Raw genomic sequence first — 25522 nt, forward strand, 5'->3', positions numbered from 1 at the left:
CATTATTGATGAAGTCATCACAGGTGCTCCTCAGACAATCTCCAGTCATAATTAGATTGTTCGACAATCTCCAAGTGATTGAAAACACAAATCTAGAACTCTCAGGTATATTATCATATTGCATCTGCGTTTATATTATGTTTCGATACCATAACTGATATTTAAACTCGCAGATATGGTTGGGTGAATCCGTTCTGTCCAGTGCTCTGACCTTACCAAAGAAACAACTCGAGTCGTTATCTGGCTCCTCATTGATCCATAAGAAACAATCAACACACAATTTTCTTTATATTACTGTCTACATTATGCTAACATAAATAATCAAAAATATTTTCTACCCAAGATATGTGGTCGCCTATTTATCTCCCTTACTTATCAAACTTACTTTACACAAACTTTTATTTTACAGCTTAAAAAAACCACAACAACCCAAACAATCAAAACACCAAAAACTAGAATCCACGAATCATTAATGATCACCTCCTTTTTTTGTCTAAACTTACAAATAAACTTCAAAACAAATATACCAAACCAATCATCTTCACTAAAACTCAACGACACAATACATTGAGTCAGTTAAACAAATACAAACTACACGGCCAGCTATTTAACAATTTACAAACTTATTTTCGTAGATGCTTACGAAGAAGATGAAGATGACAACCAAAATCGGTGAAATTACCTAAACAAAAAAGTAGAGTAAGTTACAAACTCTGATAAATACAACTAACAATGATTAATTTTGTTTACATATTACCCATCAATTAAAAGAGAAACAAAGACAGCCACACCAAGAGATACAAGAGACAATCCCGACATACACAAATGCGGCAACAACATCTCCACCTAAGCACTCCTCTGGTCTTATGAAAATAGCTTATATGCTCAGTCTCAACATGTCAATGTTTATTGTCTTCTTATGAGAAATACATATATTCGTTTAAAACCCATTAAAACCCAAATACTCAGAATTGTCACTCATCTTATATATTAAAACAGAAGTCGCAACTTAATTCATGTGTGATTTTCTTAAAAATGGACCCTCACTAGAAATCATTTATCATTCATTTATTACTAATAAAATGGATTAATAATATATCATTCCTAATATAACATCGACTCCTAAAAACCCGGATTGGTTAACAAATTTACCTTGATTCATGTGTGATATTTTTATTTGGATCATCATTTAACTTTTTTATTAAATGTATTTCCTTAATGCTAATATATAATCTTTTAACTACTTAAATCATAATATAATTTGATATCTTTTAATTTAAAATATAAATATATGTATTTAATTTTCTTAACAAATATGTTGAAAAACATTATAACAATATCTTAATTATCAAAAAATTTATATAAATATTTTCACTAATTTTGTAATTAATAATGAAATTAATGTTATTATAAATTAATATATACATATATATATATATTATATATATATACTCAGTTATCTTTTATAAATTGAAAAAAATTATATCAAATTTTACTATTTTATAGTTATATCTATCATTTTAAAATAAAACATTGTATTTAACTAAATATGATAAAATTATTTTAAACTGATAAATTAATATATTTTATTTTCACAAACATTAAAAATGTATGCTAGAAATATAATATGTTGGTAGAATGGGTTAACATTAGTAAATTAGATTATTCATTTATAAAATTAATTTATCTTAAACTTTTATATATATAGTTATTATCTTAAATGAATAAACATAAAAAATATAATTTAATAAAAAATAATTTTAAAATATATATAATATAAAATACCAAATATATGTGATGGTTTGAAATAATCAATTAACTTATAGCATGAAAACTATCAAATTGTTATATTTAAAATAATTATATATAAATATTTAAATATATAAGTAACTTAAAAAATATATTCTAATTATGTAAAATATATATACATGAAAATTAATATCCGCACGGTTGTGCGGGTCCAAATCTAGTTTTATAGTTATTTCTACAAGTCTTCATGTATGTATTTTAAAGGTCGGGTAAAAGCAACAAGTTTAAAAATAAAATAAAAACAACATAAAACAAACATAATAAGAATAAGAATAATTATTACTTAATACACACAACCTACACAACTAAACTGGAGAAAAAATATCCAGAAACAAAAGGTACTCTCAACAACGTTAATATAATTTATGTACTCTCAACAGTACAAAAAAACAAATTAAAAAGGCAAACAAACAATAAGTCTTAGTGACACAACAAGCAACACCACGAATTATATCAATCACATTACTAACACAGTTTAATCTTTCATAAATGGAGAACAATGCATATACAGTTCATCATCACAACTCTAACCCAATGACAATAAAAAACTTGAAAAACAATGATCAACCCAAAACGCAAAATTCACAACTACAATAACCCTGACAAATACAAGAACTATGTTCACAATCCCGCGCTTGCACGGGGGCAATGTCCCTAGTAAATATAACAAAAAAGTACTTCCTTCGTTTCATTTATTTATCGTTTTATAATTTATGCACACATAATAACAAACTAACTAATTTTGTATATTGTCAAAATAAAAATACTATTTAACTATACATGTAACCATATTTCAACAATAGAAAAATAGACAGAAGGATATTGTTAACAAATTTTGCAGTGAAAATTTAAAACATTTATTTTAAAACGAGAAATTTTATTTGATAACAAACAATCTACATTATAATGAACCAGTTTCAAGACTCCTCAGCGCGCCACATCAGCATTTTGTGGGTCCTACTTTTAAAAAAAGTGAAAAAATGTCAAGCCTATGGCTCGAACCCGGGTTATTGACATATAAGCACCAACATTTATATCATTAAACTAGAGGATACTTTGTATATTGATAGCCGAAACTAATATATATTTATGAAGGTGAGAAGCCTTTGCTTCTTCGACTTCCTCTAAGGGTCGGGCCTACAAGTGTTTTATGAGTTTTATTTTTAAATAACATTCATCACGTTATATGAAAAAAATTTCAACTTTGCAACAATTATAGTTTTTCCATATTGTAAATTGTCGTCGTTTAACATGAGTTGAGATTCTTTTCATCATTGTCTTAGACAAGTCTGAATTACAGAGTTGCGCCGTGTGTTTGTTCGTAATCTATATTTTTACCGGTGAACTCTTCATCTCCTCATCTTAAATCGCTTGATCATAAATGTTCATGATTTGTAACCCCTCTGTAAACTCTATATATATGATTTTCATCTTTGATGAACTCAATCTGCATCTCCACAAAACTCATTGATTTCTCTTATCTTTAACCATCTTCTAAAAAAATGCTATATCTGCCTCTCCGGTTTCTCAAACCGGCAAACTTCAATAGATTAGAATGAAATGGGTAACCGGGGTATCGGCGTGGATATTGGATAAGGTTCAACAGCAGGCAAACAAGACTATTCTTGTTGTTCAACAAAATAAAGTCTTCTCTCTTAATGAAATTAGCGAGTTGTACATTCTTACTCGTTTTATTTTTTGTCGTTGACTTTTTTATTCCTTCTCATTGGCCTATTTAATAGAAACTTTCAACAAGGTATCGTCCTCGTGAGCGAACACTGTGAGGAACGACGATTCACGATGGGGAATAAGGCAAATCTGATCTTCTTATGGGCTACGCTGGTTGCAGTAGTCGCCATGGCCACGGAGCATCGTCCCTTTGAGCGGACTAAGGGCATCAATGGTCTCGAGAAGATCATCGTCCGCGACCGTCGCGGTCGATCTTTCGAGGTACTCTTCTTTGTCTGATTATCATATACGGAACAACCAGATCAGCCCGTGTTAATGTTTGCTAATTATTATCAGTTTTGACTTTTGATCTGATGATCGTTATGTATAGCCGACAGTTGGTTTCCACTAATCTTTTTAGAATTCAATTCTATATATAATTCATTTTCTTCAATATTCTTACATAATTTCAGGTTTATTTGTATGGAGGTCAAGTGACTTCTTGGAAGAATGAGAAAGGAGAGGATTTACTTTTTATGAGTACCAAGGTACTTCAGATTCACCCTTGTATATGAGCTTTTATGAGCTCCAAAATGAGTGAGATCTGAGATAATGTGTTATGTGCTGTGCAGGCTATATTCAAGCCTCCAACACCTATTCGTGGAGGGATTCCAGTATTGTTTCCGCAAGTATGTGCTTAAGAATGTTCTTTTTTTTCTTACTATGTTTATTGAATGTTGTATAAGTGTTGTTAATGAAATGCTCTTTTCTTTTTTTTTTCTGTAAATGCAGTACGCTAACACTGGCCCACTTCCCTCACATGGGTTTGTCAGACAAAGGTTTTGGGAAATTGATGCTCATCCACCTCCGTTACCATCACATCCTTCTTCTAGTGCTCACGTTGACCTCATCCTAAAATCATCCGAAGCTGATTCGAAGATCTGGCCTAATAAGTAAAGATTTTTAAACCTCTCTTTTCTTTCATACTCTTATATCATTTTTCAATATGTTATGATATCCCACATTAAAAATGAAAATGATTCATAATCAAAATATAAATCATATGATATACTAACATATAAGTCTTTTTAGTTTAATTCTCACTTGAAAGCAACCTTGTGACCAGCTCTTTTATGTCTTTCAGATTTGTATATCGCCTGAGAGTAGCATTGGGGCATGGTGGAGACTTGATTTTGACATCTCGTGTTAAAAACTCTGATGTAAAGCCGTTTAACTTCACTGTTGGTCTTCACCCCTATTTCTCTGTTTCCGATATCAGGTAAATCTCATCGCAATTTTTTTTCAAATATTTCGTTGTGTTGGTATTAGTATATAAAGTTATACATCTATTTGCTTCTTGTGTTCAGTAAAATCCAGGTGGAAGGATTGCAAAATTTGGATTATCTTGACCAACAAAAGAACAGAACACGTTTCACTGACCATGGCAAATTTATAACTTTTAGTTCACAGGTAAGCTTATCTCTTTTTTTTCAACTGCTTATATCATCACTAGTATAAAACAACACTGCTAACTCTTCAAAATAGCTTGACAGGCTTTACCTAAGGACTCCAAAAAAGATCAGAATCGTGGACCACAATAAAAAGAAGACAATCGTGGTACACAAGGAAGGATATGCTGATGCAGGTAATGCTTCTTATACATAATTTTATGAAACAAATGGACACAGAAACATTTTATTCTAGTAACGATGGATCATTTATAATGATAATACAATATGCAGTGGTGTGGAATCCATGGGAGAAGAAAGTGTCCGATTTGGGAGTTGAAGATTACAAACGTTTTGTTGCTGTGGAACCCGTTGCGGTCGAGAAACCGATCAAATTGAAACCTGGACAAGAGTGGAAAGGAGTACTCCAAGTCTCTGTGGTTCCTTCTGGTTGCTCCAGAAAGTCATGCATTCCTCATACTTAAAAACTTAAAAATGTTCTTGAAGATATACTTTATGTTACAGAATCATATGTGAACACCTAGTCAGGATTCATACCGGACCTTACCAGTGTATTTGTTTTGTAACTTTAGTATTCTTGGATCATTATATCTACAATAATTGATATTTTCAATAAGAATTTGAATTTTATTTCTCTAGTGTACTTGCCATATATACATTTTACCGTTGTTGATTAATACAAAATATTGTCAAAAAAAAAAAAAAGATTAATACAAAATATTTTCAGTTTTCAACTAAAGATGTAAATAAAATATTGTCAAGAAACAGAAAAAGAAATGAGAACAGATGGAAAAAAAATGTCGAGAAGTTTCAAGACCAACGATGCGTTGGACTAGTTGTTTATTGATTGGAGTTGGTTCTATTGTACTATTAGTTCGATTTTCCCTGAGGATACTTTACCTCATGACACTGGTATTAGTATTACCACCGGCTGATCTCAGGTCTAAGGAAAGATTAGGGACTTGGTTCAAACTCTCCTAGTTTACCAAAAAAAGAGGTTTGAAGGAATAATAATAAAAGTGTTGCATTGAGATTTGTAACGTGCTATCGAGCGATCATATTAGGCCTGTTCGTTTCTCTGACGCAGCGTCAGCGGCGGCGACCAATAATTAACAAACAGGTGAGAAAATTTTTAACGGTGTGTTGTTGTATAGTTGCCGCCGGCGACTTCCATTGCTCCTCTTTTCTGTAATTCTATTGCCGCTGCAAATAACAGCGTCTCCCACCTCATACGAGAAGTGACGCAGCGTCTAATGATTGCCTTTTCTAACTCTCTAATTTAATTGGTTGCTGAGCTGTCATTAAAATTTCTTTACATTTTTGATCGTTCGTGGTTGACGCAGCGCGTTCTCGAAACGAACAGCACTATTATAATCCGAGTTTTTAATATAGCAATATGTGTATGAATCGTAAGGCGACGAACAAGAGCAGATGTGGCGTTATCGCTGTTTTCGAGCAAGATGGGATAAAATAAGACTTTTCTTTATATGGTCAACGTAATGAACTCCTTTACTACAAATTTTTTGGTCAACATAAATAGTCTTTTCTCAAATTAAATGATTGGAACTGTACGATTTATTTCTGTTTTTAGGCTTTGTTCTATTTTCACCTTCTGTTTCCTGCTTTGGTGTATATATGGAACGAAAAGATAAGAGAATTTGGACAAGGTATCTTCTTCGTGAGCTACATTGAAGGAGAGAATAAATAAATATGGGGAATAAAGGAAATCTCGGATATCTCATCTTCTTATGGGCAACTCTCGTTGCAGTAGTCTCCATGGCCACCGCGCAGCGTCCCTTTGAGCGGACTAAGGGCATCAATGGTCTTGAAAAGATCATCGTCCGTGACGATCGTAGCAGATCTTTTGAGGTATTTATTTTGGTTTTAATAAGATATCTATATTATTAAAGTTGAAGTACACATTGGGATTGTTTGGCAATATGAATAGTAGTTAAAAAATAGTACTGTTTGGAAACATAGATAGTAGTAAATTAGAAAAAAACAATAATGGGCTTATGCTACTAAAAAAATTGAAAGTCCATTACATTATATTAAAAAGTAATGGATCTATGTTACTTAATATATATATTCAAATCAAAATAATAATTTAAAATTAATTTATATCAAAAATTCATTCAAAAATATACATATATTCAAAATTTGATTTTTACTAACATATTTTCCAATATCTATTATAATTTTTTTAAATATATATAATAAAAATACAATACAAAATCCAATTTCAAACACCAACTTAAATTATGGTTTTATATTTCACATTAAGTTTTAAAATATAATATGTGATTATTTATATGATTGTACGTATAAAATATTATTAATTATAAGAAAACTTATTTGATGGTACGTATAAAATACGATTAGTTATATGATAACACATATTTTGTAACCTATGATAACACATATAGGATATATATAATAGTGATTAGGGGTGGACGTTCGGATTCGTTTTCGGATCTTTTTGGGATTTCGTGTTCAGTTCAGATCTTTGAAGATTTGGTTCTGATTTGGATAACCAATTTAAATAGGTTTGGTTTAAATATTTGGATAGAGAATTAATAATTATTTAAGTATTTTTAGAGTTTTGAGTATTTTTTTAACTATTTAAGATATTTACGTTTAATTATTTGTATATATTTTCAAGCATTTATGCGAACTTAAAAGTATCATATATATAAGTATATAAATCTATTTTGGATACCCAAAATAATTCGGTTCGGTTCGGATTAGGTTTCAATTATTCAAATACCAAAATTTTGAATAATTCAGATATTTAATTAATTCTGGTTCGAATTTAGTACTACTTATTCGGATTAAGATCGGTTTGAATCTTCGAATTCAAGTTTTTTACTCAACCCTAAATAGTGATATAAGAAGCAAATATCATCATATTTTTTTAAAAAAAATAGATCCGCACGGGCGTGCGGGTCAAAATCTAGTATATATTAAAAGATATTGCTAAATCGTATGATAGTAAAAATAAAATAAAATTTGAAGTTGCAAAATGAGAGAAAACATGTAGTTTGGAAAATGAATAAACAAAATGAGAGGAAATATGTAGATTGAAAAGGAATGACATTCCCTTATATGTGTGGCTGGATAAATTTGCAGAACCATATAAAATGGTGCAAACTTACTAATATGTACACATATTAAGAAGCAAATAATATCTTTAAGAAGCAAATAATACCTTTTAAAATAATGAATTTCAATATATTATCATAAGGGATGGATATTCAAAACTTAATTTGTTTTAGTCTCAAGTCATGTTTTCAGTAGGGTCTCCTATAAATTAATTAGTGATTTATGCTACCTAGACTTCAACTTCCGAATTTTGGTGCATAATATCTTAGTATAATAATTTCAGGTTTACTTGTATGGAGGTCAAGTAGCTTCTTGGAAGAATGAGAAAGGAGAGGAGTTACTTGTTATGAGTAGCAAGGTACTTCAGATTTAGTCATCAATCTTTACTTCATTCTAGGCATGTTGATGAACAGATAAGTAGTTACTAGCCTATTAGTATGATCTCCAGAAATCTAAAGAACTATAAAATCATGTGTTGTATATTGTACAGGCTATATTCAAGCCGCCAACACCAATTCGTGGAGGAATTCCAATACTGTTTCCACAAGTACGTGCTTTCAGATTTATTATTATTATTATTATTATTTTTAAACACTTCTTCTTTATAATCTATTTGTTTTGTTAATGAAATTATTCTTTTTTCTGTAAATGCAGTACGCTAACACTGGTCCACTTCCCTCGCATGGATTTGTAAGACAAAGGTTCTGGGAAATAGATACTAATCCACCTCAGCTGCCATCAAACTCTTATTATAAAGCTTGGGTTGACCTAATCCTAAGGTCATCCCAAGATGATTTGAAGATCTGGCCTCATAAGTTAGTTTCTTGAAACCTTTCTTTTACTTTACGTTTCAGATACATATTTGGCTATATACATTTACATTGAATTTTGACCCCCCCCCAAAAAAAAAAACATTTACATTGAATATGGATTATATCTTCTTTTGTATAGTTAGTATCTCACGGAAACCTCTATCCATTTCAGGTTTGAGTACAGACTGAGAGTACATTTGGGAACTGAAGGAGATTTGATATTGACATCTCGTGTTAAGAATACCGATGTAAAACCGTTTAACTTCACAATGGCTCTTCACCCTTATTTCTCTGTTTCAGATATCAGGTAAGCTCACATCTAGAGTCTAGACTCGAGGGGAGTAGTCATCATCTTCTTAGCAAATTGTTAACCAGTTATTGTTTTTGGTTATGCTGGTGTTTAGTATATTATGTGGAGTTACATCAGCTGCTTCTTGCGTGCAGTGAAATCCAGGTGGACGGATTGCAGAACTTGAATTATCTTGACCAACTAAAGAACAGAACACGTTTCACTGATCATGACAAGTCTATAATTTTTAAATCTCAGGTGAGCTTTGTTTCATATTTTATTACTAGTTAAAAGGAGAAAAAAAACACCAAGATAACTCTTTTGAAAATAGTTTGACAGGATATACCTAAGCACTCCAGATGACATCAGAATCGTGGACAAGAAGAAACAGAAGACAATTGTTGTACACAAGGAGGGACAAGTTGATGCTGGTAAAAAAAAACTTAAAGATCTTGTATACGTGATTGTATTATGTTTTATAGTAATGATGGAATGTAACAATAATAATAATATGCAGTGGTGTGGAATCCATGGGAGAAGAAAGTGGAGGACTTGGGAACTGAAGACTACAGGCGTTTTGTAACGGTGGAAAGCGCTGCGGTAGAGAAACCGATCACAGTGAACCCAGGACAAGAGTGGAAAGGAATACTCCAAATGAGTGTGGTTCCTTCGAGTTAATCCAGTAGAAAGCTTGATGTAAAGAAAGTCATGCATTCATCCTCATACTAAAAATCATATATATAAAAGTATACTTATGTCAGGATCCAAACCAGACTTGACCAGTCTTTGGTTTTGTAAAATTTTAGAATCCTGTACAAAATAATAAAAGCAAGTGTTTCAAAAAATTTAATGGTACACAATATATACTCCACTATAAGGGATCAATCATCCACTCTGTGACCCCAGGCAAAATGTGGTACGGAGGAGATATCACTCATGGGAACGGATATGGAGGCGAATCGATCTACGCAGGCTATCAAGTCACGGACAAGAAATTCATACAGAAGCACGACCGTAAAGGTATCTCCATGGTCAACTTTCACGAAAACGTCGTCGGATCTCAGCTCATGCTCCTCATGAAGGAGTTTCCTGACCTCGATGGCGACCAGGTCGCATTTGGACAAGTTTTGGATGGGTTTCAAAACTGTATCTAATTATTACTAAACTCGCCACGTTCTATTTTTAATTAGTTTAAAGAAAGTAAAGATTAATCATTGTTAGATAATATGATTTTTGTTATTTAAAAATTTTCTTTATAATTTTAAAAGTTAACAACTACAAATATTTAACATATAGAGGTATAATATTACAACATTAAATTATGTCTATTTAATTTATACTATCTATAAATCCAATGAATTATCTATTGTTTAAATTCAATTATTGATAGCCCAATAAAAATTTCTGGTAAGCTCAAAATTTAAATGATAAGATTAAAGATTAAATGTAACATGACTTTCTACGAATATGTCTATTTTAAAAAAATCACACATGAATCAAGGTCGTGACTTCTGTTTTAATATATAAGATACTATTAAAACAAAAGTTATGATTTCTTTCATGTGTGATATTTAAAAATGGATTATCTTTTATAATTATTATCAAATTTTACATAATTAATCATCATATCTTATAATATCTTTATCTTTTATTTAAAATACAAATAAATATTGTTTAAGACAAATCTAAGAAAATATTTTCAGAATCATTTTAAATTTTAACTATCATAAATATAATTAGAATTTCAAATTAAATTTATTTTTGTTTAATGGACGAAAATTAAAATCATATAAATATTTTTAATTATATTTTAATGATAATAAAAATTTAAATTAATTAATTTTTGGAAATACAATTTTTATAGAAATCTTAAAAAGATTTTTTTAGAAAGAAATATCCATTTCTATTTCAAATAAAATAAAATAACAAAAAATCTTATTCAACTTGGTGTATTTCAAGTACTTTTTCAAATAAGATTTTTACTACAAAATTGTTTTGCATGTACAATATATTATAGTTTCTTTTAAAAAAATAATTTTTGTTGTTTTTAACAATATCTCACAATATTTTTTCTCTATTATGCAGGTCCAATTTAATTTGATGTCCATATACATTTCAAACTTAAGAAGATGAAAAATTATGTAAAATAGTATTGGTATATAATAATGTTCTCAAAATAAATTTTGTTACAAAAATTTATAGTAATAACAATATAAGCCACTTAAATATAGGCATTATAGCGTTATATAATACATATAAATCACATTAATTTAGTGATAAATTGGTTATATAAACTAAAATGTTTTAGTATAAGAAGAAAAAACCCGTAAGATCAAGATTTAGTTAATGTTAAGAGTAAAAATAAAAAAAAATTCTCTATCATAGACTGTTTTTGTTTATTTTTACAAAAAATAAATGACCAAAAGAAGTTTTATTAAAAAGTAAAAATATATTTATACTTTAGAATTAAATAATCAAGATTTAAGTTAAGATTTATGGTTAAATGGATGAATTCTGAAGATACAGTTCAAAAAAAAAAATAATAAATAAAAATTCAAAAAACAATTATTTTGATCTTTTTTTTTTGAACTGTGAAAAAAAAAACTTAAAAATTGTTATCTGAAAGAATTGACAAAAAAAAGGAATGAATTATTTTTTTTATTTTTATTTTTTTTTATTTTTTTTATTTTTATTTATTTTAGTTTGTTTATTTAATTTTAAACCAAGGGTATTATAGATATTTTACCCTTTAATGAATGTCATTTTTGTGACTTTCTCCTTCTAGTGCTATTTTTGAGACATAAACTTCAAAAGGTGCTATTATTGACAATTGCCCTTAAATTATTGAAGTGAAATAATATTGGCCACAAAATGAAATCAGACGTATCATCATCTCTCCATCCACCAATGAAAAAGTTCAATCTTTTTTGATATACTGTTCACTTCCCAGATTATCAAGCTGATATTCGAGAAGGGTTTTTTAAGTTCTTGAAATCTTCTCGATCGAAGGATTCCAAATGGGTTCGGTTTCGGGTCAAACCCGAATTGCTACGATGAACCTCTCCCTCTCCTCATCAGAGAAGAGCTCTAATAATCGCTCCTCCTCGCTTCTCAATCCTAAGGTATTGTTTTCACCTTCATCGTCGTTCACCAGAAGAAAAAAACAACTCTTTTTTTTTTATCTTTTCTTCCTTGGCTTGTGTTAGAACGCAGTTTCAGATAGTTACGGGGTCTCTTCCAAATGCAGCACATTCCTCAGGGGCCAGTTCCAAAGAATACAACTCTCTTATACTCGCCACACTCGACCTTTGCCAAAACGTGCAGGTAATAATAAAACTCGTATTGATCACCAACAAATCTCTTAGAATGTTATCTGTCATTAGGTTTCTTGTAGTATAGGCCACGTTGTGTCTCCGAGCTGCGTCATGCCGTTGACGGAAGAGAATGTGGAGAGAGTGCTCGACGAAGTACGCCCCGCGTTGATGGCAGACGGAGGAAACGTGGCGCTGCATGAGATCGACGGACTCGTGGTGGTTCTTAAGCTACAAGGAGCTTGTGGTTCGTGTCCCAGCTCGTCGATGACGTTAAAGATGGGAATCGAGAGTCGTCTCCGCGACAAGATTCCGGAGATCATGTCCGTCGAGCAGTTTCTTGAAGCGGAGACTGGAGGGTTGGAGCTCAACGAGGAAAACATCGAAAAGGTTTGTTTTAAACTAAAAGAAAAGTTTTAGGGTGAAATTTGAAATTTTAAGTTATTTTCAATTTGGCCCCTGAGTTTGTTGATGACTTTGTTCAGGTTCTCGCTGAGCTACGGCCTTACCTATCGGGAACAGGAGGTGGAGGGCTTGAGCTTGTTGAGATCGATGGTTATATAGTTAAGATTCGGCTCACTGGACCAGCTGCTGGAGTCATGACGGTTCGTGTCGCGTTGACTCAGAAACTGAGGGAAAACATTCCTTCAATAGGTGCAGTCCAGCTTCTAGAGTGACCACTTTTTGTATTGTTCATCTACGAGAGCCTATATTTCGATTATATGTACATCATTTTCAAATCTAACATCCATACCATTCAGTTCCTGGTGGCTCTTGTGTTGGCTCTCATTTTTGTCATATGCTAAGTCTAGATCCATAGGCTCTCATCTCATAAGTAGACCTTGGATTCATCCAGGTTACGTTCTATATACAAGTAACTGAGTTTAATCCACCTTTTTTGAGCATTTGACCGGTTTATATAATCAAATTAAGAAATCACCAGTGACAAGAAGAAGTAGGTATCTAGTAAGAATGAAAGAATAGCACCCTGAATAAATATTCAAAAGACAACACTCAAACCATGCATGAGAGAGTGAGAAGCTGAATACAGCTCTTATTTATCACTCTAGAGGAGCATATGATGATGGCTGTTTTGCTGCTGCATCTGACCAGATGAGCCTGGAGGAGGTGGGAGGGCAAGGAAATGGTCTCCAAAAGGGTTAGAAGGAGAAGGACCTGCGGCTGAGAACTGATGATGATGATGATCATGAGGATGAGAGTAATTGTAGGGACTTTGATGCATCATCATCTGTTGTTGCTGTTGTTGCTGCATTGCCATTTGAACGTTAGTGGGAGGAGCAATGGTATTTGACATTGCAAAGGGATCTTGTTGCATCTCGAATGGGTTTTGTGGTGGAGCTGCTCCTGCTGTCTCTGTACCACCATGTCCATAGCCAGCATTTGTTAGTTGTATCTGTCTCCTCGCTGAAACATCCTCGTAAAGACTATCAAGCAATAGCTTGTCAAATCCTCCTGCCTATAAAACACAACAAGAGAGAACAAACAACAAACCAATGTGAGTTTGAGAGTATAAGTAGAGAGTTTCAAATTTAGATAGATGCAGTGTTAGACTTGATTACATATTTGGTGTCAGGAGCAGGGCGATGAGTGTTGTTGTTGTTGTTGTTTTGAGGAGTGACCAGTGCTAGTTCCCAACCGGATCCACCAGTTTCTATTAAGCTTAAACTATTGGATGGACCTGGAGCTTCATGACCTGTAGAGACCAAAAAACAAGTTCATCATCATCTTAATTTCTTCCTTTAATAGTGAAAATGGACCAGATGGAACTGAGACTTTGTGGTTGTTTTGGCTACCTGGTGGATATATTGCCAGAGCCAATGCATTGCGGTCTTCTATCTCTGTGGCTTTCGGGTTTATCTCACTCAGGCCCTGTGAAGTAGAAAAAAGGGGTCAAGAGGGTTTGAGAGTTTGGCAAAAAGAGATGTCAATACATATGAGAAGATGTGTAGAAAAGAGATTCACCAGCAAGTCATCCGTGTCTATCAAGAAAGAAGGTTTAGTATCTTCTTCTATTTGTTCTGTCTCCTCTTCCTCTTCTTCAATAAGAGGCTGGTCTCCTTCGGTGTTTTCATTTTGATTTTCTGTTTCTGCAGGTTCTTCAGGCTGAGCAGACTGTTCTTCTTCTTCTTCATCTTGTTCTTCTTCCTCCCCTTTTTCATGATACTCCTATTAAAACAGCAAAATGGCAATCATAAAGAAACTTGCTATTAGACTTCAACCAAAATAAGTTTTGAGAAAAGACACTGTACCAGCTTTTTCTGTACAGAACCACTTTGAGGCGCTTCTTTAATGTATTCTTCCATTGTTGCAAGAAAAGACGGAGGAGGCTGAAACAAGTTTTAGATATTAGGTCTTATGAGCTGATCAGTCTCATATCATAAACACACAAAAATGGTTTTAGAGTGAACCTGTCTCAATGTTGGGAACTGAAAGTTCCTTGCCAGCTCTAGACTTTTGCAGTGTTCATAAAAATCAGCCAGGTTTTCAGCCTGTGCAGTGAAAAACCTTTTAACATTCAAGCTTATAAAATATTGATACTAAGTGTAGCTTTAAACTCTTACCTGTTGGCCAGCTCGTTTGTATATATTTAGAGCCTTAACTGCATCATGTCTTGACATCTCAAAGAACTACAGAGAGAGCAGAAATATATGTACACTTTTTAGTAACATCTAAAAATTGATACTAAACTAGAGAAAGGAGATTTATACAAACCAAGTCTACAAGATTAATGATTCCATCATTAATGGCACAGTATATTTTGAAGCTTTCTTTAAGCACCAATGCAAGAGCGTATTGGATTAGGTAGTTGCTATAGCCTGCTCCTTCAGGCTGCAAAGCTGAAAACATGTTAAGAAACCATTCGTTGTAAAATAAAATAAAAGGTTGATATATAAACTTTACCTTACAACCGGTAAGTCTAAAAAGAAGCTGCTGTAAAGCAGGCAACTGCTCAAGCAGTTCTTCATTAGATAACATCCTTGTTCTATACGTTTGAGAAGCATTGAGATCCACGTTCTGAACAAATGATTTGTTGTTATAAACATATTAGTTTTAATTTTTTTTTTTTTGGTTTTTAAATGATGAGAAACTCCAGAACAAACCTTTGAAGATGCACCTGAACCTTTTGGTAAACGTTCTGCTTCTATGTCATACTTCAAAACACGGTAGCATTCAAGCCTCTCTTCTAGGAAAAGCGCGTAAGTTCTAATCCATGCAGAGCAATCCCAAGCTTCAACACACCATGCAAGTGATCAAGAAAATGTATTTTAAGCAATGTTTCATTAACATACCAAAGATTCATTATTATCATTATACCTAGAGGACTTGTATCGTCTTTGAAGTTAGATATTCGAAGTATATGTCCTCTGTGTGAATAATTGAGAAGCTCGTCTCTGAATGTTGGATCACCTTCTCTTAGTGTTCTATGAATGACTATCAAAACCTTAATAGCCACCTGCGTGTTGATAAAACAATTTAGAGCAGTCCAAAGAGAGAGTTCTTGTAATTGAAGAATGTGTGTGTGTTTTAAGTGACTCACAACCCAATTGTGAGTTCTAGATAATCTCTTGGCTAGTGCGTGAATGCAGTAAGCAACATCTGCTCGTGGTCGTATCGCAGATGTTGCAGAGAATATTTCTGTAGAAAGATTTAAAAAAAAAGCTCTGATCGAATCAGAAACTCATAATCGTCATAAACCAATTCAGAAGAGAGAAACTATACTGCGAATATGGCGTTCTTTGGGAGCAGATTCGACGTGATTTGTGGATTTGACGATCGCAACATCCAAATCCTATTTGCCATTATTTTCAAATCAATTCATAGGTATCATCATTTTTAAGAAAACGTTTTCAAGAAGAGAAAATGTAACCTGACCTTAAATTCGCTGTTGACCTTTGCGATGCTGACTGTTGTGGAATCTTTAAGCGCTCCAACAGCTTTTCGGAAGCTATGAAAAGTTGCCATGGAGCGATGATCTGAATCTGGAAAATTGTTTGATTATTTAGACGGGATTGAAGAAGACGAAGACCGAGTTTGGTATACTCTTCTGTTAGCCGTCTTGCAACAAACAGAACACGATGTATGTTTAAAAAAAAAAACAGAACAAAACAGAACACCATAACAGACTTTTCCACAACCTCCTCTCTTCTCTCTCTTGCCTCACCATGACGTTCGCAACGGAATATTGATTATTTGGTATTTTGTCATTTTTATTTAATATTATATCAAAAATAGTATCTCATATACCAGATCAATATTTTATTTTAAGGTTAACAAATATTGGTCTATTCTTATAATCGGATGCCAGTTACTAAAAATATTTTTTATAGTATGGTATATATGGAATTATTTCCCTAATTATCCATATACTGTATGTATTTTTACTGTCAAAATGAAATCCACTTTCTTAAAAAAAAGGTCATTGCAATCTACTTGTTTATGTGTAAGACCAAGATATATAATATAATATAATATAATATAAGCCTTTGTCCTGGAAGACCAAGATATATAATATAATATTATTGGTTCTCATTGCATCTCAATTCGATTATCATTTATTCTTGTTGGGTCATATTTGTTAGTATCATTGGCACGCACCGCATCTCGATTCAATCCTTACCGATTCTTACTGGGTCACGTATATATCACTGCACATGTTTTATTTTAAACCCTCATTTCTCTTGTTGAGGGTCACTTTTCTTTAGAAAAACCATCATATTTGTTGTTTCCGCTAAATAGTTCTTGTTTAGAAAAATATTATTAGACGGTTGGACAAAAAAACTTTATTAGACATTGTGAGTAATAAAATAGAACGGGCCACATTGTTTTTTATTTGAGCCACTTTCTTGGGGGTGAGTGTGTACAGTGAGCATCATGCTCCAGTAGTGGTAACATACTTGATGAGCATCTTGACAATTTCCTTAGAGACTTTTGAACTAGATTCCTTAAGATTCTGAATCCTTCCATCTGTCTCCTCTTCTAAACGTTTTGCGGCTGCTTCTTGTTCCGCCTGAAATAAAATGTAAAGAATTAGTACAAATCAATCTCAGTATCTAGCTTTTGTTTTTGTGCTGATTACCCCAGAAATTTGTGTCTGATACTCTTCTTCTAGCCGGGACCGATACTCTTCCATCTCCTTCTCAGCCTCGTCCTTCGCTTGCTTCATTCTTGCTAGTTTTGCTGATCATCGATTCATCCATCAAAAAAAAAAAGGATTCAACACAAAAGTTTTAGTAACTGAGCCAAGAAACCGTAAAAAAGAGAAAAGACTATACCGGTCCTAGCAGCCGAAACGATCCGACCAGCTTCTTGTTCAGCATTTAAAAGCATCTGAATCCCACCTTGGCCTCTTAAAGAATCCATAGCTTGTGATCTCCTCAAAGACAATCAAGACTTGTGTTTGTTCTTTTAAAAATCTTGATGCCAGAGATGGAAATTGTTGATATAAGCGTCTTTGGTTATTGTTTTAATTAGACGGAGAGCTTTTTTCTCCTTGGTCTATGGAATTAGTTTTTGACTCGTTATTTTGAAACTAAAATGAGTTCAAATAACATTGCGTTATCATCGGATCGGTGTGATTTTAAGATTTAAAGATGATTATGAACATAAAACATATTCTCTGTGGCTGCATGTATATCGGCTAATATGTACAACATGGGACTCTAAAGAGCATAGAACACATTCTCTAGGGCTGCCACTGGCTAATATGATCATTAGAGAAGACAGCGGTCACTGCATTCTAGGTCGTTTTCTTTGGGCGAACAATTATCTACATGTAGATGTATCTATAGTCGCTAATCCCGAGTTTTTAATGTCTCAAATAATCAGCTTACAAATTAGCTACAAAATTAATTAAAGTTAAACCTTTAGTAAACAGCTCAAATACATCATTTTCACTGACATAAATGCAATAATTAGCCCAAATGAGTCATACACATGCATTATGGTTAGCATTTAATAAATAAAATAATGAAAATCGTCACATCTATGTTATAAATATGTCAACAGAAACAAGTCGTTCGAGTTGGAATAAAATCTTAAAATAGAGAAGATTTGATTTTCTTGTTTTTCTATTTCTAAATGATCCTGTAAAAATCTTATAAAATTTACAATATAAGATGGTGATTGATATATAACATAGGGTGTGGTTGTTCTCAGTTATTCTTATGTCGGGTTGCTGTTCGGAGGCCATACTTTGATGTTCTTGTCTCCTTTTAAGTTTGTTGTTTTAGCGCTGTTCTTGAACATAAAATTTCTTGATATTTTGATATACGGATTCTAGATATGTTCACTGAATAGTAACATGTTTTTATCAAATAGTTTCCAAAGGCATACTTTGGCCATTTTGACCTAAGAGTAAAATGTTAGATTCATATTGTTTATTATGTATTTCTAACTTAAAATCAATTGGTGATTATTGGATTGGTCATAAATATTTATGTATTAAAAGAATTTTAGAATTTTTGATTTGAGATATTTATCTCTTATAGGAAAAAGCAAAGCTTATAAATGTGAAAAAGTAGAACCAAGAGAACATGTGAGACGTCATAGCATACGTGATACGTAACAACTGCGTCGAGAACCCTAAGACTTGGTCACTTCACTATGCACCATCCAAAGCAGCCAAAAGAACATGTTATAATCGAAAACTAGACCCCACCACATCATAAGTTCACCAGTCATCAGCACAACTAACGCAAAATCGTACACCATTATTAACCCTTCTGAATCATTAGCTTTACCGTGAACAAAATTAACAATAATTGCCAATATAATTAATCAAAAGATTATAAACAATTAAAGTAAAGCGAGGGATCAAAACTTAATTAGACAGTTATTAATAAGGGTCACACTTACAGCTTCACACCAAACATTTCACGCTGAAACCGATAAACTTGGTCTTATATGTCTGCTTTCATTTAATGTACTCTCTCTCATCCTCTTGCTCTCTAACCACTTTACCTCTTAACGTCTCTCTCTATTTATTTTATCTTCTTTTTCATCATTTTCCTCTCCAACAACTAAACACACTCTTTCCGGTGAACATGGAGGCGTCCAGTGATCCGGCGACCAAGAAGGAGAAGCAGAAGGCGACACCGAAGGTGTCACTTCTTAAGCTCTTCTCCTTTGCTGATTTCTACGATTGCGTTCTCATGACTCTAGGATCAATCGGCGCGTGCATTCACGGAGCCTCCGTTCCAGTCTTTTTCATATTCTTTGGCAAACTCATCAACATTATTGGTCTAGCTTATCTCTATCCACACCTTGCCTCTCACAAAGTCGCCAAGGTTTTTAACTTTTTATTTATTTTTCCTAGTATATAGTTTTAAATCTTCATATGTAACTAAAACTTGTAGATTCTTGCTCATTACTCGGAAACTGAATATAACTTTACATTGCCTTCAAAAATCAAAACAGTGTTATTGTTAGTAGATTGTAATTAATATGCACTCCAGAAAAAATTGACTGAAACCCTAATTAAGTAAGTTTATTAAAAACCCTAGTTAATTATATGCGAGTATTATAATTTTTATTTGTATTCACTTGGTGCAGTACTCGTTGGATTTTGTATATCTGAGTGTGGCTATACTATTTTCTTCATGGTTAGGTAAATAAACATTTATTAAAGTCAAGCAATATTTCTGAATTATACAATTCATTTTAGTAATTAAATAAAATATAAAATATACAAAAATGGAACAGAGGTTGCATGTTGGATGCATACGGGAGAGAGACAAGCGGCAAAAATGAGGAGAGCTTATCTTCGGTCAATGTTAAGTCAAGACATAAGCTTATTTGATACCGAAGCTTCCACCGGAGAAGTCATATCAGCCATCACATCCGACATTCTCGTCGTCCAAGACGCTCTCTCCGAGAAGGTACATCTCTTCACCGAATCTAACCGGCTCCCAAGTTCCTAACAATTTGATTAACTTGGCAATTATATTTGTTTTTGTGTTTTGTCAACATTTTGCATAAGTTCTATTACTAAATTCGTAATAGATCAATTACTAATTGCATTCAAATTAACATAAGATTTATATACACAAATCAATTTATATGTTTTGTGCAACTACCTAGTAAAGCCTGCTGCTAACTAAGACGTTGGTCGATCAAAGCTATAGACATTTTATTTATTCATTCATTTTTAGCTATAGACATTTAGCTGTTAAAATTTATAAATCTTTTAAGTGTGTTGTTTCTATTTCGTACACATGGGTTCTCTACTCTGTGTCAGTTTTAATGTGGATCACCATATGGTCCATTGAGTTCAATAAATAATACAGAGGCTTTTGCATGCATCTCTTTTGTTTTTAGTATTTCAAACACTAATATTATTATTTTCTGATATTCTAATAAAGCATATACCTTTATTTTTTAGTTTCAAAAAAAAAATATACCTTTATTTTTATTTTTTCCTTTTTGTAATATGCTTTCGGTCCTTGATGCAAAAATAATAAATGCATAGTCTTTAATTCGGTTATAGCTGCTTTGCATTTTGCATTTATAAGGCGGTTGAGTTTGATACAAATTAATTTATGTTTTTATGAATGACCTATATTTGGTTCTTTCCAGCTAGCCAGTCACCTTAACAATCTAGTCGCTTTAATCTCAAACTTTACATGTGATCATGCAAATCCGGTTCTAGGTTTATAATAGCTTCATTACCGGTTGATTTCGTTGCAGGTAGGGAATTTCTTGCACTATATAAGCCGGTTCATAGCCGGTTTTGCGATCGGATTCTCTAGCGTATGGCAAATAAGTCTTGTCACTTTGTCCATAGTCCCTCTCATTGCTCTAGCAGGCGGCATCTACGCGTTTGTAGCCATTGGACTTATCGCCAGAGTCCGAAAATCATACATCAAGGCCGGTGAGATTGCGGAAGAGGTTAGTTTACTTGTCAAACAAGTAAAGTTCATATATTGAAATCATAGGTTTTGTGTGTACTTATGTTTCTCTGTGGAAACTCAGGTGATCGGTAATGTTAGGACCGTACAAGCATTCACGGGTGAAGAAAGGGCGGTGAAATTGTACCGGGAAGCTCTCCAGAACACGTTCAAGTACGGGAGAAAAGCCGGTTTAACCAAAGGACTAGGTCTTGGTTCGTTGCACTGTGTCTTGTTTCTATCATGGGCTTTGCTCGTCTGGTTCACAAGCGTTGTTGTCCACAAGGAGATCGCTGATGGTGGCAAATCATTCACTACCATGCTCAACGTTGTCATCGCTGGCCTGTATAACATCTTCCTCTGTTGCTTGATTTCTTGATCTCTACGTTTCCTTTTATGTATCACAACGTTTTTGTGTACGTGTAGGTCGCTTGGACAGGCTGCGCCGGATATTTCCGCGTTTGTACGAGCCAAAGCTGCTGCATATCCAATTTTCAAGATGATTGAACGTGACACGGCGGCTAAAACTAGCGCAAAAACTGGCCGTAGACTCGGCAAAGTAGACGGGCACATTCAATTCAAGAACGTGACTTTTAGCTACCCATCTCGCCCCGATGTAGTGATCTTCGACAAGCTAAACATATCCATCCCGGCCGGGAAAATCGTGGCACTTGTTGGAGGAAGCGGGTCGGGAAAGAGCACGGTCATATCCTTGATAGAGCGGTTCTACGAGCCAAACTCCGGAGCAGTGTGGCTAGACGGAAACGATATTAAAGATCTTGATATAAAGTGGTTAAGGGGACAGATTGGTTTGGTTAATCAAGAACCAGCCCTGTTCGCTACAACGATCCGTGAAAACATTATGTATGGCAAAGATGACGCGACGAATGAGGAGCTTGGCCGTGCTGCAAAGCTCTCGGAAGCCATTTCGTTTATCAACAACCTCCCTGAAGGGTTTGAGACTCAGGTATGTTATATATGAACCTTGGAACACAAGAAACACTTATAAAACCTATGTCAAAGAGATACCTTGGAAGACAAGAAGCAACTATAAACCCTAAACTCTACTTTTACCTTAGGTTGGAGAGAGGGGAATTCAACTTTCGGGTGGACAGAAACAAAGGATTGCGATATCGAGAGCAATCGTGAAGAATCCATCGATACTTTTACTCGATGAGGCGACAAGCGCTCTAGATGCAGAGTCAGAGAAGAGTGTGCAAGAAGCGTTGGACCGTGTGATGGTTGGAAGAACAACGGTGGTGGTGGCTCACAGACTATCAACGGTAAGAAATGCAGACATCATAGCAGTAGTTCACGAAGGGAAGATCGTAGAGTTTGGAAACCACGAGAATCTCATAGCGAATCCTGACGGGGCCTACTCTGCTCTCCTTCGTCTCCAAGAAGCTGCCTCATTGCAGCGTAACCCTTCCTTGACTCGCACGCTAAGCAGGCAACAGAGGTACTATATGCTTCTCACTATACTGTCTAAAATCCTAACAGCAAAACCGATTGTTTGAAAATTTATAGTAAGAGTTTTAATAAGTTTATTTTTAACAAATTGTGGCCATATAGTTTATGTGTAGTAACACTTAAAAAATTCAAGGGTCAATATCAATGTTTCATCTTGTTATGTCTAGGACCGGGCTTGAATATCGGTTCTTTTTTTCATTTGTAGTGTAAAGTACTCAGGGGATCTATCAAGAACAAGGACGAGCTTCTGCTCAGATAGGGACTCAGTAACTAGACAGGACGGTGCAGAGCCAACCAAAAAGACTAAAGTAACGGTGGGACGTCTTTATTCTATGATCCGACCGGACTGGATGTACGGACTTTGTGGCACAATATGTGCTTTTATTGCTGGATCTCAGATGCCTCTTTTCGCGCTTGGAGTCTCACACTCCTTAGTTTCGTACTACGAGAAGGATTGGGTGGACACTCAAAAAGAGGTTAAGAAGATAGCTATCCTCTTCTGCTGCGCTTCAGCCATCACCCTCATTGTCTACACCATTGAGCATATCTGCTTTGGTACTATGGGCGAGCGTCTCACTCTCCGTGTCCGCGAAAAGATGTTTTCAGGTTCGTCTCAAACTGTTTTAAAGTTTTTCGCAATTTTTTTTCCAATGAATGTTAAATTTATTCAATTTTAAATATATTTTTTACAAAGAATGCATTTGTATAAAATTTTAAACTTATTTTGGGTTTTCAATCAATAATAAACTTAATAACTTATTTTTGGTTTTGTAGCTATTTTGAGGAACGAAATCGGGTGGTTTGATGAGGTGGACAACACGAGCTCCATGTTGGCGTCACGGCTAGAGAGCGACGCGACTTTGCTTAAAACCATAGTGGTCGATAGGTCAACGATTCTACTTCAGAACTTAGGTCTGGTTGTGACATCTTTCGTCATTTCCTTCATGCTCAACTGGCGTCTTACTCTTGTCGTAGTGGCTACATACCCGTTGGTTATAAGCGGACATATCAGCGAGGTAAAGGCAGCGTTTTTGCGTCTATTAACGTGTCTTTTTTGACAAATTAATTAGGTGATTGATTTTTTGTATGCTTTGTAGAAACTTTTCATGCAAGGCTACGGAGGAAACTTGAGCAAAGCGTACTTAAAGGCCAACATGTTGGCGGGAGAGTCTGTTAGCAACATCCGAACCGTCGCCGCCTTCTGTGCTGAGGATAAGATCTTAGAACTGTATTCAAGAGAGCTATTAGAACCATCCAAACGTTCTTTCAGGCGTGGACAAACAGCTGGACTTTTCTATGGCATCTCTCAGTTCTTTATTTTCTCCTCCTATGGCCTTGCTCTTTGGTACGGGTCAACGTTGATGGATAAAGGCTTATCGAACTTCAAATCAGTGATGAAAACATTCATGGTTTTGATCGTGACGGCTTTAGCGATGGGTGAGACGTTGGCTCTAGCTCCGGATCTGCTGAAAGGAAACCAGATGGTGGCGTCTGTGTTTGAAATATTGGACCGGAAGACTCAGATTGTTGGAGAAACCAGTGAGGAGCTGACGAATGTGGAAGGCATGATTGAGCTCAAAGCCGTCCACTTTAGCTACCCATCAAGACCAGATGTTGTTATTTTTAAGGACTTTGACCTGATAGTTCGTTGCGGAAAGAGTATGGCGCTTGTGGGACAGAGTGGGTCCGGGAAAAGTTCTGTTATTTCACTCATTCTCCGGTTCTATGACCCGACCGCAGGAAAAGTCATGATAGAGGGTAAGTGTCTGAACACAAAAGTTTCTTGCGGCTCAAGTTAACTATGAAAAACACCAATGTTTCTTGCGTCAGAAGAAATGATTATTTGGCTGACTAATCTGTTTTTTTTTTTAAATTACATTTACAGGAAAAGACATCAAGAAACTGGACTTGAAAGCACTGAGGAAACACATTGGTCTGGTTCAACAAGAACCAGCACTTTTCGCAACCACAATCTACGAGAACATTTTGTACGGAAACGAAAGAGCTACTCAATCTGAAGTCATCGAGGCAGCTACGCTCGCAAACGCTCACAGCTTCATCACCTCTCTGCCACAAGGCTACTCTACCAAAGTAGGTGAACGCGGCGTTCAGATGTCAGGCGGTCAGAGACAGAGGATAGCTATCGCTAGAGCCATCCTCAGGAATCCTGAGATTTTGCTCCTTGATGAAGCCACAAGCGCTTTGGACATTGAATCCGAGCGTGTGGTAAGTTTCCATAGAATTAGATGTTTCTAGGGTTTAATCCACAGTCTTATATATGATTTTATATACGAATGCATGTTAGGTACAACAAGCATTGGATCGGTTAATGACAAACCGGACAACGGTGGTGGTTGCTCACCGGTTATCGACGATCCAGAACGCGGACACGATAAGTGTATTACACGGAGGTAAGATCGTAGAGCAAGGCAGCCACCATAGACTCGTTCAGAACAAGACGGGTCCTTATTTTAAACTCATCAGCCTTCAGCAGCAGCAACATCCTTGAATACACTATATAGATGATTGTATTAAACTCTTAATTTGTTTTTGTGGAAAATATTGATCATACCTATAGTTTACCCGATGTGATTATATTTAATCATATGTGATTATGCCAATCATCTTGATTTACAAATTATCAAATTCAAATTAGTAAAAATTTCTAAACCAAAAAAAAAAAAAA

The 25522-nt window shown here is 34.4% G+C and overlaps 6 protein-coding genes across 8 annotated transcripts; 4 read left to right on the forward strand and 2 right to left on the reverse strand.

The window, feature by feature from the left end:
- Nucleotides 1-3486: 3486 nt before the first annotated feature.
- LOC106444667 (putative glucose-6-phosphate 1-epimerase) lies at nucleotides 3487-5584 on the forward strand. Its single transcript, XM_013886122.3, has 8 exons — nucleotides 3487-3759; nucleotides 3951-4025; nucleotides 4110-4166; nucleotides 4270-4430; nucleotides 4622-4756; nucleotides 4845-4947; nucleotides 5023-5122; nucleotides 5220-5584. The coding sequence occupies exons 1-8, from the start codon at nucleotides 3610-3612 to the stop codon at nucleotides 5408-5410; spliced, it is 972 nt and encodes a 323-aa protein (XP_013741576.1). The 5' UTR covers nucleotides 3487-3609; the 3' UTR covers nucleotides 5411-5584.
- Nucleotides 5585-6573: 989 nt separating this feature from the next.
- On the forward strand, nucleotides 6574-9994 carry LOC106444679 (putative glucose-6-phosphate 1-epimerase). Its single transcript, XM_013886132.3, has 8 exons — nucleotides 6574-6815; nucleotides 8332-8406; nucleotides 8539-8595; nucleotides 8703-8863; nucleotides 9033-9167; nucleotides 9305-9407; nucleotides 9481-9580; nucleotides 9667-9994. Exons 1-8 carry the CDS (start codon nucleotides 6657-6659, stop codon nucleotides 9825-9827), a joined length of 951 nt encoding a protein of 316 aa, XP_013741586.1. The 5' UTR covers nucleotides 6574-6656; the 3' UTR covers nucleotides 9828-9994.
- Nucleotides 9995-12004: 2010 nt separating this feature from the next.
- On the forward strand, nucleotides 12005-13224 carry LOC106444658 (nifU-like protein 3, chloroplastic). The gene is made up of 4 exons (XM_013886112.3): nucleotides 12005-12271; nucleotides 12356-12473; nucleotides 12549-12850; nucleotides 12946-13224. The coding sequence occupies exons 1-4, from the start codon at nucleotides 12167-12169 to the stop codon at nucleotides 13135-13137; spliced, it is 717 nt and encodes a 238-aa protein (XP_013741566.1). The 5' UTR covers nucleotides 12005-12166; the 3' UTR covers nucleotides 13138-13224.
- Nucleotides 13225-13339: 115 nt separating this feature from the next.
- Nucleotides 13340-16607, reverse strand: LOC106444647 (putative clathrin assembly protein At4g25940). Of its 2 annotated transcripts, XM_013886101.3 has the most exons (14): nucleotides 16355-16607; nucleotides 16202-16271; nucleotides 16020-16117; nucleotides 15797-15935; nucleotides 15583-15710; nucleotides 15383-15496; nucleotides 15194-15310; nucleotides 15043-15108; nucleotides 14890-14970; nucleotides 14731-14808; nucleotides 14444-14647; nucleotides 14275-14350; nucleotides 14041-14174; nucleotides 13340-13937 (listed from the first exon to the last, which is right to left on the reverse strand). In XM_013886101.3, exons 1-14 carry the CDS (start codon nucleotides 16442-16444, stop codon nucleotides 13527-13529), a joined length of 1806 nt encoding a protein of 601 aa, XP_013741555.1. In that variant the 5' UTR covers nucleotides 16445-16607; the 3' UTR covers nucleotides 13340-13526. The 2 variants fall into 2 exon arrangements, with proteins under 2 accessions (XP_013741555.1, XP_022572722.1); XM_022717001.2 differs by having other exon boundaries at nucleotides 15797-16117.
- Nucleotides 16608-17247: 640 nt separating this feature from the next.
- Nucleotides 17248-18045, reverse strand: LOC106375630 (V-type proton ATPase subunit G3). The gene is made up of 3 exons (XM_013815592.3): nucleotides 17755-18045; nucleotides 17559-17659; nucleotides 17248-17489 (listed from the first exon to the last, which is right to left on the reverse strand). The coding sequence occupies exons 1-3, from the start codon at nucleotides 17840-17842 to the stop codon at nucleotides 17352-17354; spliced, it is 327 nt and encodes a 108-aa protein (XP_013671046.1). The 5' UTR covers nucleotides 17843-18045; the 3' UTR covers nucleotides 17248-17351.
- Nucleotides 18046-19454: 1409 nt separating this feature from the next.
- On the forward strand, nucleotides 19455-25457 carry LOC106444636 (ABC transporter B family member 2). 2 transcript variants are annotated; one of them, XM_013886091.3, is made up of 12 exons: nucleotides 19455-19767; nucleotides 20033-20087; nucleotides 20183-20358; nucleotides 21167-21367; nucleotides 21452-21711; nucleotides 21793-22333; nucleotides 22446-22825; nucleotides 23042-23442; nucleotides 23611-23852; nucleotides 23934-24594; nucleotides 24722-25062; nucleotides 25142-25457. In XM_013886091.3, exons 1-12 carry the CDS (start codon nucleotides 19525-19527, stop codon nucleotides 25343-25345), a joined length of 3705 nt encoding a protein of 1234 aa, XP_013741545.1. In that variant the 5' UTR covers nucleotides 19455-19524; the 3' UTR covers nucleotides 25346-25457. The 2 variants fall into 2 exon arrangements, with proteins under 2 accessions (XP_013741545.1, XP_048598175.1); XM_048742218.1 differs by lacking the exon at nucleotides 20033-20087.
- Nucleotides 25458-25522: the final 65 nt, after the last annotated feature.

This window comes from Brassica napus, chromosome A1 (assembly GCF_020379485.1).
Source record: "Brassica napus cultivar Da-Ae chromosome A1, Da-Ae, whole genome shotgun sequence".
Taxonomy (NCBI): Eukaryota; Viridiplantae; Streptophyta; class Magnoliopsida; order Brassicales; family Brassicaceae; genus Brassica; species Brassica napus.